The sequence below is a fragment of the Trachurus japonicus genome, chromosome 10 (genome assembly GCF_045865225.1).
Source record: "Trachurus japonicus isolate A0001 chromosome 10, Traja_1.0".
Classification (NCBI taxonomy): Eukaryota; Metazoa; Chordata; class Actinopteri; order Carangiformes; family Carangidae; genus Trachurus; species Trachurus japonicus.
Window position 1 is genome coordinate 31,407,282 of NC_140916.1, and position 12,219 is coordinate 31,419,500.

Below are 12,219 nucleotides of genomic sequence, written 5' to 3' on the forward strand. Positions count from 1 at the left end.
TCGGTCTACTATATACTGACATAATCGACACTTCTAATTACAACAGCAGCTCTTATGAAGCCACTCAGCGAGGACAGTGCTAACAGAGTGTAAGTGGATATCCTCAACTGGCATGAAAATATGTTCCAAAAAGTTTATATACAGTAGGATTGCATATGTTACTGAGCCTGTTATATAAGTCTAAAAGTGTGTCCTTGCAGGGTAGTGGCAGATTGCAGTGTCATGTATGGCCTGTCTCTGGATGACCACCTGAATCCCTGATGCCTCCCTGTCACTCTGCAGACAATCAGTCAGCCATGTAAAATTGTCCAGTCAGTCAGTAAGAGGGGGAAGGAAAAACATGCTGTCACTGAGAAGCCCTGAAAATAATCCACTCGCCATAAGAAATATCCACTCATCCAGTCAGATGAGAGAAAACAGCCCTCACACTCCCTGAGTAAGTTTGAGAATTATGAGTTACTTATATTAACACAATCAATTACATAACTACTTCAGTGTGTCACACCTCTCAGCCTTTTCACTTGAATGAAAAAGTGTCTGAACAAAACAAGTAGGCTATTGTTGGCTTTTTGAACAGAGGTGCAGTTCCTATCATTAAGTGCTGCATTGTAATTTGTAAGAATTCATCAATGACCATCATTAGCATGTCAGTCTGACTTCAGTTGACTTCAACTTGTCATGTTGTAGTATTGTGTGTTGGATGTTGTACGCACAGAGTGACAATCAATTTCCCACCAACCAACCAACCAACCAACCAACCAACCAACCAACCAATATGTTTTGGGTCCAAATTAAAGACAACAACAAACAAAGTCCTCATGTGGGTGGTGGTATGAATTAATGAATCAATGAAGTTCATATAGTAATAAAAGAAGAAGAATAAAACAACAACATAGTAGTATTCATGAGGGTGCTCATCTGTCAGAAAGTGCAGTATATATTTAATGGAACCTGGGCAAGCCACGGCAGTTCATTGGGTAGTTCATTGTGAACACTGAAAACACCAACAGCTCAATCTCGGAAGACACTTTCACTGGCTCCAATGTATGTTCGAAAGTGTTCACTTTAATTATCCCACTTAAATTAATCAATGTGAGAGTCTGATGGAGTATGATGATCTGTATGGTTCTTTGTCTCTAGAATTTTAAAATATATTGGGAGATGTGCCTTCAAAAATAAAGCTCCCTCTGATTGGAACAATTTACCATCCTTCATTAGATCAATCACTTCTTTACATCTCTTTAAGATCTCACTAATATCTCAGTTTCAGACATGATGCTGTTGTTATTAATTGCAGCATTAACTTGATTTATTTACTTGGATGTGTATTAAATTGTTTTCTGTTGTATATCTCATGTGATTGTACTATGTATCTGTGTTCTGGAACCTCTTGAACATGAGATGATAAATCGCAGGGGAATGTCCTTCCATAAACATCAATATGTTTCCCCCATGATCTGTGGCCTTCATCAATGTTGTTGGTCCATTCAAATTGAGTCAGATAAACCAGGACACATCAGGAGGACAGAGGAGAACTGAGCCTAATGGGAGACAAAATGTCTCCTCACTCACCATGGAGATGAGACGGTTATTGACATTGATGGAGAGAGGTCAGGCAGGGAGGAGGGCTGATGGGAGGATTAAATGTCATAAGAAGGAGAATGGGAGGTGTGTGAGTGGTTGTGTGTTGGGGGCACAGGCTGGTGAGAGAGAAAGACGTTAGGCAGATGTGGATGACTGGAATGATGGCATCAGACAGGAAGGGCAGGAGTTTCTTTTTTTTCAAATTCTTTTTACTTCATGAGCAAAGATATTGAAAGAAGCTCAGAAAGCATGTTACTGGCTACATGAAACAAACAGAACAGTGAAAAGAGAAGTAGCACTCAAAAAGTCATTATGGATGAAACACTTCAACTTCAGTTTGTTTTAAGCCAGGGGGCAGAGTATTGATTAGATGCAAATTTCAAACTTAAGATCAGGGGCGGACTGGCCATCTGGACGTTCTGGAGAATACCAGAACGGCCGGCGCTGCAGGACGGCCGCCGGGCCGGCCGCTGTGCAGCCGTCACAGTGTGTTTTTTTTTCTCTTTCTTATAATCTACTGTTGTTCCATGTCCAGACCGATAGGTGGCAACAATGCGCCTGCAGGCCCATAGATGCGCAAGCTCACTCGTCACTCAGCCGTGTGCAGATGGGAGAGACTAGAGATGGATACTGTTGCTAATCATAAAAAAAGGAAAGAAAAAGGAGGGGCTGAGAAGGTGAGGGAAAAAAAAATTAGGCAGTTAGAGAGTGAAGCATCCAAATGTCTGAAGCTGACAGAAATGTTTGCCAGCGGCAGCAGTGCAGCAACTGCCGGCAGCAGCAAGTTTGGAGGCGGCGCCTGCGGTTCTGAGAGCCAGACCGCCGTGCAGGACGAGGCTGAGGCTGCAGCCGCAGCACAGGGACAGATAGATGAGGGACAGATGCATGAGCTGGTGGAAGTTCCCCAGACAAGTGCAGGGCATGTAAGTATGAAAGGGGGAAAATTAGGGTAACTTGCGAGGTAATCTGACGTTAGCAAATGTTATTTCAAGTTGCTACATTTACCAGAAATGAAACAAAACTATTACAGTTATTTATTAAATATTTAATAAAAGTAGTTGAACCATTTTTGTGTAGTAATTTCTGCACAAACTAATTAAAATTAGTAAGTAATAAATCAATTTTAAGATTGCATGGAATAGATGATACATAATACATAAACCCTGTTGTTTTTTTAAAATCCATTCTTTCATTTGTTTATTTAGGTAGAGCATAGAGAGGATGACACTCACTCCAGCTCTACCCTGCATTACTTTGAGCGCCCCAACCCAGGACATTATGTCCCACGAGCAGTGCTCTGTAATATTAAGATATGTGACAGATGCTATTCAGGAAAGGCTTGTGGTCAAGTGTGAGGCATCCACTGGCCAATATTTTGTCCAGCTGCTGGCAGATGTGATGGACCGTTTTAATCTGGACATTCGTAACTGTGTCAGCAATGCTACAGATGGTGCATCAAACATGCAGGGTCATTATAAAGGTTTTGCCACACTCCTGTCATCAAAAGCCCTAAACCAGGTACATGTTTGGTGTTATGCACATGTGTTAAACCTTGTTCTGGCTGACACGACCAAAGTGGCCATACCTACCGGGTCCCTCTTCTCCCTTATGAATGAGATTGCGGTGTTCATTGGTGAATCCTATCAAAGGATGAATGTGTGGGAGCAAAGGAGCAAAGACACTCGACACAGACGTCTCTCCACTATTGGAGAGACAAGGTGGTGGGCCAAAGATTTGGCCTTGAAGAAGATCTTTGGGTCATTTGGGAGACCAGACCAGTCTTTGTACATTGATGTCCTCATGACACTCAGCATCTTTCAAGGTCAGACCAATTTAAAAACAACAGCGCGTGTCAAAGCCAGAGGATACTTAGAGGGGCTGATGAAGTATGAAACAGTACTAACTGCTCAGCTTTTTCTTCGTATATTTGAGGTAACAACACCTCTATCAAAATACCTACAGTCAAGTGGGCTGGATATCTTAACTGCACACAAGATGGTCATGACAACTCAAGATATCCTGAAAAACATGGCAAGAGATTTTGAGGCAGTTAAGCAAGCTACTGATACCTTTGTCCAGTGGGCAAACGCACAACTCATGGAGGAGGAGGACTGTGAACTTGAGTTGGAGGCAGCACTTCCTCAGAAAAGGAAGAGGAAAAGGAAGATGATGGCTGGTGAAGTAGCAACTGATGAAGGTATCACAGATGCAAACAGTGCCTATGAAGTTGAGGTCCATAACCAGATTATGGATACAATCACACAGAGCATCCACAGGCGGTTTCTCACTCATGGAACACTCTATGCTGACTTGGCTCTTCTTGATCCGAGAAACTTTGCTGAAGTGTCTACATCAGACTCTCTGCCTGATTCAACATTTCAAGAACTAAGCAAATGCTTGCTCAGGTTTGACAGCAGAGCAACAGCTGTCAATTTGCAGTCAGAGTTGAAGTGTCTGGCAACCCAGTGGCCACGGCTTAAAATGTCTGCACTCGAAGAGTATAAAGTCAGGATGGCAGGGGATGGTTCTGATGATGATGATGATGAGGATGATGAGAAGGAGACAGTTGTACAAAACAAACAGTGCAAGTCTTGTAAGGAATGCCCAATCTGCTGCTACAAAATTCTTCAACGCTACAACCTCTTCACAGATGCCTATCACATCCTTGGCTTAGGATACAAGTTCCTCCTTACGCTTCCTGTGACACAGGTAGCTTGTGAGAGAAGTTTCTCTGCTCTCAAACGCATCAAGAGTCGATTAAGGAGCACACAGTCACAAGAACACCTGGAAGCATTCATGCTTATGACCACAGAGAAAGACATCCTCATGTCCCTTGACAATGACTTGGTCATAGACAAAGTTGCAGAAAAAAGCAACCTACTGAAGAAACTTCTTCTCCCCCAACACTGAGCTGTTAAGATGTTTCAGATCATTGCTGGCATAGTTTGAGGCAGTCACCATTGTATTGTTCATTGAGACACATTTGAAGAGTGTGCTGTTTATTTCTCAGTGAGTATTCAAGTTAACTGTATAATCACAACCTCTTTACATTGTGATTTATCATAACTCATACCATTTGTGTTTGTGTGTTCCAGGCAGTCACCTCACCTGCATTGTATTGTTCAGCAGAGAGACATTTAAGGAGTGTTGTTTATTTCTCAGTGAGTATTCTACACTATGCTCTTAACACAACGTTTAGTCAACAGTGATAATGCTATAATTTAGAAGGTAAAATATCATGGGTTAAGATTTAAGTATTTTGAGTTTTCGCGCATCCGTTGTGGGCTGGGCCGAGTCAAAGTCCAGGGCTGTTTTTTAGTCCCAGTCCGCCACTGCTTAAGATGATAATGTATGAAAATTCCTGGTAATAATCCAATAGCAGAGAAATCATCTGTTTCAAAACCTCATTTCCTGACAAACTATCAAAGTTATTCTGTTGTTTAATTTGTGTGTGTTTCTTTTCCTGTCCTGCTGCTGTTAGCTACAGCACTGAACCTGCTGTAGCTAAAGCAATATGTTTTCCTTTGAGATCAAAGGGAGGTAAATTGAATTTTGACCTCATCAGGAGCAAACGGGGCCGTGCTCATAACAATGAGTTCCTAAAAGCCGGTGGTGGCACACTAATCCCTGGTCAGCAAACTACGAAACCAGTGAACGCAAGTGACTACATGCACTGAATAAACTGTGAAGCCTTGCTGAAAGGAAAAGCATGGTGGAGGCACATGTCCAGATGCAGGCCCTTAAGAAAATGTAGCACTCCAAAGACAGGAAAGAGTCCAGTTCAGGGGCGGGGCTTCAGGAGCGGCTGGGTGGGTGACACGCCCCCGGGGTTGGAGCTGGGACCTGGCGGAGCTGGGCCCCCTCCCCCCCGCTGGGGAGAGGAGGGTAGGGTGGGCCTCTCCCAAGGATTGGGCCTGGAAGAGCTCCGATCATGCAGACAGTTTTTTTCTAATGATCACAATCAAGAGAGCTAGACGTATGTGAGCTTGGTTGCCCCAGACAGGATGAGTCATGGTTGCTAAAAACTTTACTTTACAGGACTGACATAAGTCAAGTAGTAGGTGTAAAATATTGAATAAAAAGTTCTGCTGTATGACTGGCTTTTTTCCCACTCTCACATTTTATTTTACGACGTGCAAATTAACAAGTGGATCGCTGATATTGTCTCCAAGTGTATTTTGGGTAAATCGCCTCACTGACACAGAGAGCAACTTTCGGGTGAACGTTTTCAATGCTTGTCTTGATATTGTCATCCAGCAACTGTCCCGAAGATTCACCAGCTTAAATGGAACTGTGAATATGTTTGAGGCAATTCACCCCAACACACGGCTGCGCTCAGGAGATGAGGAGTTACAGCAAGCTGCCTGGCGGCTTAGTGAGCACAGTCGGGACATCGGCCCCAGCTTCCCGGGCCAGCTGCTTTGTGTGGCGCTGTAGTACATACTGCAGGTGTGTGTGGCGCTGTAGTACATACTGCAGGTGTGTGTGGAGTGTGTGTGGCGCTGTAGTACATACTGCAGGCGTGTGTGGAGTGTGTGTGGCGCTGTAGCGCTGCCACACATAAACACTTCAGACAGAGAAGAAGACGGGAAGTCCCCGCTGTAATTCAATAGAAGAAGAAGTCCCCCGCTGTCTTCAAACTCAAACAGGATTAAATGTTGACAGGAGTCGTGTCAGAGTAAATATGACCATCAGTGATGATTAAACAGACGTGATTCAGCCGCAGCGCCTGAGCAACCCGACGGTAGTCGGCCATTGTTGTTACGTCCATATATTGTGTAGTCTGCTGTAGTGGTGTGTGTCTCAGGTTACAGGTAGAGCGGTGGGCAAGGCTCTCCTATGCCCTTCAAATAGTGGTGAGTACTGTAGCTACTTCATATTGAAATTGTGTTTGTACGTGAACATGTGGGCTGATGTGCCAGTTTTACTAAAATGTATAGCTATTGATATAGCCTACTGTGCTCTCATTAGTTGAAATAGTTACAGTTTTTCTTGATTGTTTACACACAATTTCTGGTTCTCGAGGCACAATGGCCTCAACATCTAACTCATGCACCAACCCCCTGAACCCAGTCTGCAAAACTACAAGCACAATTCCTGCTTTACACTCAATTTCCGGTTCTATAACACACTTTTTTCAAAACACTACACACAATTCTCTGCATTTGGCTCAATTTTCATGAAGAAAATCTCTTGCTTTCCCAAGGAACACACTGTCATTCAGAATTCTAAAGTCAATTGCCCTTCTATCCACACTGACTCATCACATGGGCAAACACAGTTTCACACAGTTTTACAATTAGCAATCACAGTTTTAGCATAAAAGGGCAACAGGTTAGCTCTTCTGTTTGGAGCAATGGATATTGGAAACAGAGGTAGAGCCAGAGGAGTGAGAGTAAGAGGAGGAGGAGGACGGGGACAGGGACGAGGACGAGGACGAGGAAGGCCAAGGGCCGTAATGGGAATGGCTAGTGACTACGTCATCACATTCTAAAACGTCACTTCCGTGTCCAAACTCAAAACGTTGAAAGGCAGAGATGGTGCAGTGCTGTGTTCCCTGTTGCAACAACAGGAATGATGTCAATAAAACCATCTCTTATTACCGCCTTCCTCATGACGAAAGGGAAAAGAGAAGGTGGCTGAAGCTGATACGGTAAGTTGGGTCTCAAATTATGAACAATACAGCTTAACTGTTAGTGTAGACTAGCGTCAGTAGCTAGCTAGTACTAGCGCTAAACGCTAAACTACCGTTAGTTTTGCTTTTCTGCTGTTTTTCTATTACTCCGCCTGGTCATGTGCATCTGTTTACAACTAAAAGCCGGCGAAAAACCAATACATACAGCGGTGAATGACGTTATGTAACATATACGATGTAGTCTCTGTTCTCACTCTTAACAAGTCACAAGTCATGTAGTTAAGAATCACAATTACTCATAGCCACGGAAAAGTCTTACCTAGTTTTTTTTAAAGCAAAGGTGTGTGTGTGTGTATGTGTGTGTGTGTGTGTGTGCATGTGTGTGTGTGCGTGTGTGTACAACTTAGTCAGCTAGCCCCCTTCCCAAAATTCTCTCTCTCGTTTCCACAGCTCATAATGTTAGTGAATGATAGTAACCTGGTAGTTGGTCCTGCAAGTTGGAGGGAGCCTTAGATGTAAGATGTTCATTGCCACTTAGTTCTTAAAGTAATGACATGTTTTTCTTTTTTACAGGCGTGACAATTTCACCCCAAACTCTAACTCCAGGGTCTGTGGGTGGCATTTTCTCCATGGCAAAGCAGCTGGGCCGACACGGTTTGCCTGGAATGAGGGAAAGGCTTTCCCCGACCACATCAGCCATCATGCCAAACATCAGAAGTTGCTCCCTGCAAGTGTGGAGGATGAAGAAGATGAAGATGAACCAGGCCCAAACCACCTTGACATTGCTCCACAGACGTCTAGCACTTCAAGTGTTGTGGTGCTTGAAATTGAGAATGACATGCTCAGAAAAGAAAATGAAACATGAAAACATATTTCATTTGGCCAAATTTCCTCCCACCCCGACAAAGTCAACTATTACACTGGCTTGCCAGATGCTGCCACTGTCCAATTTTTAGAGGCCCTTCTTTCCAAATTTGATCTCCAGTATCATTTTGAGTGGAATGTCCAAAAAATGCCCCTAATTGATCAGCTGTTCTTGACTCTGATGAAGCTCCGACTGAATTGTGGCATCCAAGACCTTGCTACAAGGTTTAATTGCAGCCGTGCCACAGTCACTAACATTTTTACTACCATCACCAGTGCACTATATGATATTTTATATGTTGGCATGATGCAAAACAAAATCCCCTCCAGATCCAAGAATCAGAAATCCCTTCCAGCCATTTCCAAATTGTCGGATTGTGCTTGACTGCACAGAAGTGGCCGTGTCCAACACGGAAAGACTGGACACCCAGAGTCATCTCTACAGCCACTACCAAGGACGCACCACACTTAAGACTCTGAACGGTGTGGCTCCCAATGGAGTTATAACCTTCGCCAGTGACCTATACGGTGGAAGTACATCGGACAAGGCTATAACAGCTGACTGCGGAGTACTCCAACAGCTAGAGCCAGGTGACATGGTGATGGCTGACAAGGGCTTCACTATTCGTGACATTTTGCCTCCAAATGTGTCACTGAACATCCCAACATTCCTAGTGAACGGACAGTTCACCATGGCAGAGGTCAACCACAACAGACTTATTGCCAGTGCAAGAATCCACGTGGAGCGTTCGATTCACCGCCTGAAAACATTCAACATTTTATCCTACATTCCGTATCAGTACAAAAAACATGCCACAAGATGTGTTGTGTTTGTTTCACCAATGTACAGAAACCAATTATCCGTGAGATAGCATAAATTGTCTGTCACTGTCCCCCTTTTTTTTGCTTTAACAACTGTGTGTGTGTGTGTGTGTGTGTGTGTGTGTGTGTGTGTGTGTGTGTGTGTGTGTGTGTGTGTGTGTGTGTTTTGTAAGGCTAAGAGTAGAAAAAACTAATCAATGAAAAATGTACATATTAATCAAATTTAGACTTTTACTGTCCCTCTAGGGAAATTCTTTTTCACATAACAATTGCTTAAACACACACAAATTACAACACATATATACAGCTCTGGAAAAAACAAGAGACCACTTTCACAAGTGTTTCTTAAAAGCATCTCTTCTCATCTCATCTTTTCTTTTCTTTTCTCTTCTAAACACCGACACAAACACAACTCATTCTAGTTAATGAGACTGATGAGGTCATCACCTGAACCACATCTGGTTTTATAGGAAGATTATAAAAACCACTGCTGGGATTAAACATTGACATTATCCCACAAAAACCGATTTATCTTCCTGGGTTAAAATATTCTTGCTGTGTTGTTTAGGAATAAATATCAACATGTTTTCTTTGCATTATTATTACTCAAGGTCTGAAAAGACTTGATATTTCTGTTATTTAGACTAGTTTAGTCATTAGCCAATAAAAGCTCTAAATGACAATTTTTTTTTTTCAATTTTGGGAGAAATGTTGTCGGTAGTTGATAGAATAAAACCAAAAAAAATGTATTCAATTTTATTTCATTTCATTTCATTTATTAGTTTATTTCATAGGGACAGTGCACCACTAATCAACAGAGTTAAAAGAAAAACTGTAAGTGGGCCAGAGTTAGCCAACAAGGCTAGTTTTCGTCCGTTGTCCCTGGCCAGATGTTAAAGGACAGCTGTTGGTCAATCAGTATGCCAAGATATTTGTGCTTATTTACAATTTGATGTTTTTCACCCGGTAGAGTTATGTCTGGATCTGGACTCGAAGTTGACTTTTTTGAAAAGAACAGTCCAACTGTTTTACTCGTATTTAATTTGAGGCAAGACTTATTTAGCCATGCTGTGACACCATCCAAAGCCTTGGTAAGTTTTTCTGCGGCCTGTTGTTTTGAGCTGCCATGTGCATATATCACCGTGTCATCAGCATAAAGCTGGGTCTCAACTTCAGGGCATACAGAGGGCAAATCATTTATATACAAACTGAACAAAAGTGGTCCTAAAATGGATCCTTGCGGAACACCAGTTGGACAATTTGAGGATCAGATAAGTGGTTGTGAACCTTCACATGTTGAATTCTATTGTGCAAATATGACTTTATTAACTCAAGGGCTTACTCAAACACATACCTATAAATAGTAAAACTAGAGACAATGATCATTTTGGGAGTGGTCTCTTCATTTGTGTGTGTGTGTGTGTGGTGGAGCCTTGAGCTGCAGCTGAAGCTCTTCTCCCTCTCCTCCAAGTTAAAAAAAAAAAAAACATCACTGTGAGAGAGGTTTATGCAACATATGATGTCATTGCAAATAAACATGGCTCAAATGTGATTTAAGTGTATTCCTTCTCTTTTTTTCCTGGAAGGGTATGAATGTGTATTATTGAAATGTGTCGATATGAAATGTAATCTACAAAGAAACATTTCCATTTGATCTTTGATACTGCTTACTTCTTAAAAATAATATATAAAACAGCAGTAAAACTGGTACAAATTCACAGATGTGAACATTTTCCAAACAGGTGGCAGGGGCAGGACTTCAGAAAATATACATTCATTAAACATGGCGGACTGCCTTGCTTTCACTCATACTGAACAATAGTGACATCAATTAAAAAGATACATAAAATAAAAAACATAAATCTAAACATTCAGAATAAAAAAACCTGACCAGAACAGGTCATGAATGCACATGAATACACTCATTTCACATCTGCGACATAACGTGAGGCAGAAAACAATCCTTAAAAAAGGTTTCTAAAATGTTAACATTGCTGGCCCATGCTTGGTCTTTATGGATGGGCATGATGACAAGGTCAAGAGGAGTCCATACCACCAGATGACACGTCTTGGCTCCTGTCAGGTGCAGGTTGCCCTGAATCTGGTGCCAGTAGTTGTGGGTCTGCTTCAGCTTCAGTGATCCAGTGACTGCATCCAGTTTGAGGAAAAAGTCCTTTCCCTCTGCTGCCTGCAGGTTGGTCTTCTTTCTGGCAGCATAGGGACATTTTACCTCAATGATGCAGTCACTGGACACCATCCCATCTGGGGAGCCACCGAGCAGGCCGCTGTCTGACAGGAACACACCTGTCTCCTGGATGGTCACACCAGTGCGCTCTGTGTATTCCTGCTTTGCCTTTTGCTCATGGATGATTCCCCAATCACAAGCCTGGAGGCAGGGAGGGAAAAACCTTTCAATAGGTGTCATCTTTGCATATTATAAAAATTGACTGGATGTAGTTCCAGCATTACATTGACATTGTACTATTATTAAGAATTTATTTATCTAGTTATTTATTGATTAAGTCTTTTAAAATAATATTTATATTTATTTATATTATAATATATTTATATAAAGTATAGGAACATAAAGTTTTATATATAGTATGGAAGTAGGCCAATGCTTCCATTCAAACCAATCCAGTTTTTATTTATTTGGCTCATTTCATACACAATGGCAACACAATGCGCTTTATAGAGGAAGAAAAGGGAAGACATATAGGCGCAACCCTTCTTGGACCAAAGTCCAACTAGTGCGGACTAGTGAGCAGGATGACAAGGTCAAGAGGAGTCCATACCAGGACGGTTGCATTTTTTCCTCCCTGCCTCCAGACAAATACAAGTCCAGTTGCCTATGATTCTATTTGCCCAGAAACAACACTTTGTCGATTTAACAATTAAAATCACTTAGTGCCCATCACTTACATGAGCTCCTTGTTTGAGGTTGTATTGGCCAAGCAGGGTTTTGAATAATGAAGGAGGGTAAGAGTTCCTCTTCACTGCTGCCAACACCAAACCAAAGTTGCTGGCTGTGACTTTGTTCTTGCAATATGCCTTCCAGTTATAAATAAAACCCATAACAGTTAATCTCATCCCACTTGAAATTATGAGAAAGTCACTACTACAAAGAAAAATTGAGAGAAAGCTAGTGACTTATAGTACCCCTGAAAGCAATGGAGACTATCTCTGTATGTATCCTTACCATAAGGCATTTTTAGTTTGCCCAACTGTGGCTCTCTCAATGGCTTCCTTCTGTTGTGGGCTGACAGCAAGTGATGAAAGCACATAGAGAGCTTTGTCCTCTGCATCGCCATAAC

The 12,219-nt window shown here is 42.1% G+C and overlaps 1 protein-coding gene and 1 pseudogene across 1 annotated transcript; one reads left to right on the plus strand and one right to left on the minus strand.

Moving 5' to 3' along the window:
• The first annotated feature begins 7,121 nt into the window (after positions 1–7,121).
• Positions 7,122–8,960, plus strand: LOC146980280 (uncharacterized; annotated as a pseudogene).
• Positions 8,961–10,659: 1,699 nt separating this feature from the next.
• On the minus strand, positions 10,660–11,980 carry LOC146980281 (uncharacterized). The gene is made up of 2 exons (XM_085788868.1): positions 11,828–11,980; positions 10,660–11,291 (listed from the first exon to the last, which is right to left on the minus strand). Exons 1-2 carry the CDS (start codon positions 11,978–11,980, stop codon positions 10,833–10,835), a joined length of 612 nt encoding a protein of 203 aa, XP_085644994.1. The 3' UTR covers positions 10,660–10,832.
• Positions 11,981–12,219: the final 239 nt, after the last annotated feature.

Excerpts from the sequence above, each read along its gene's own strand:
- LOC146980281 (XM_085788868.1), bottom strand. The coding sequence starts at position 11,980 with ATGGGTTTTATTTATAACTGGAAGGCATATTGCAAGAACAAAGTCACA. Across the intron at positions 11,292-11,827 it reads ACCTCAAACAAGGAGCTCAT|GCTTGTGATTGGGGAATCAT; the intron begins GTAAGTGATGGG and ends CCCTGCCTCCAG.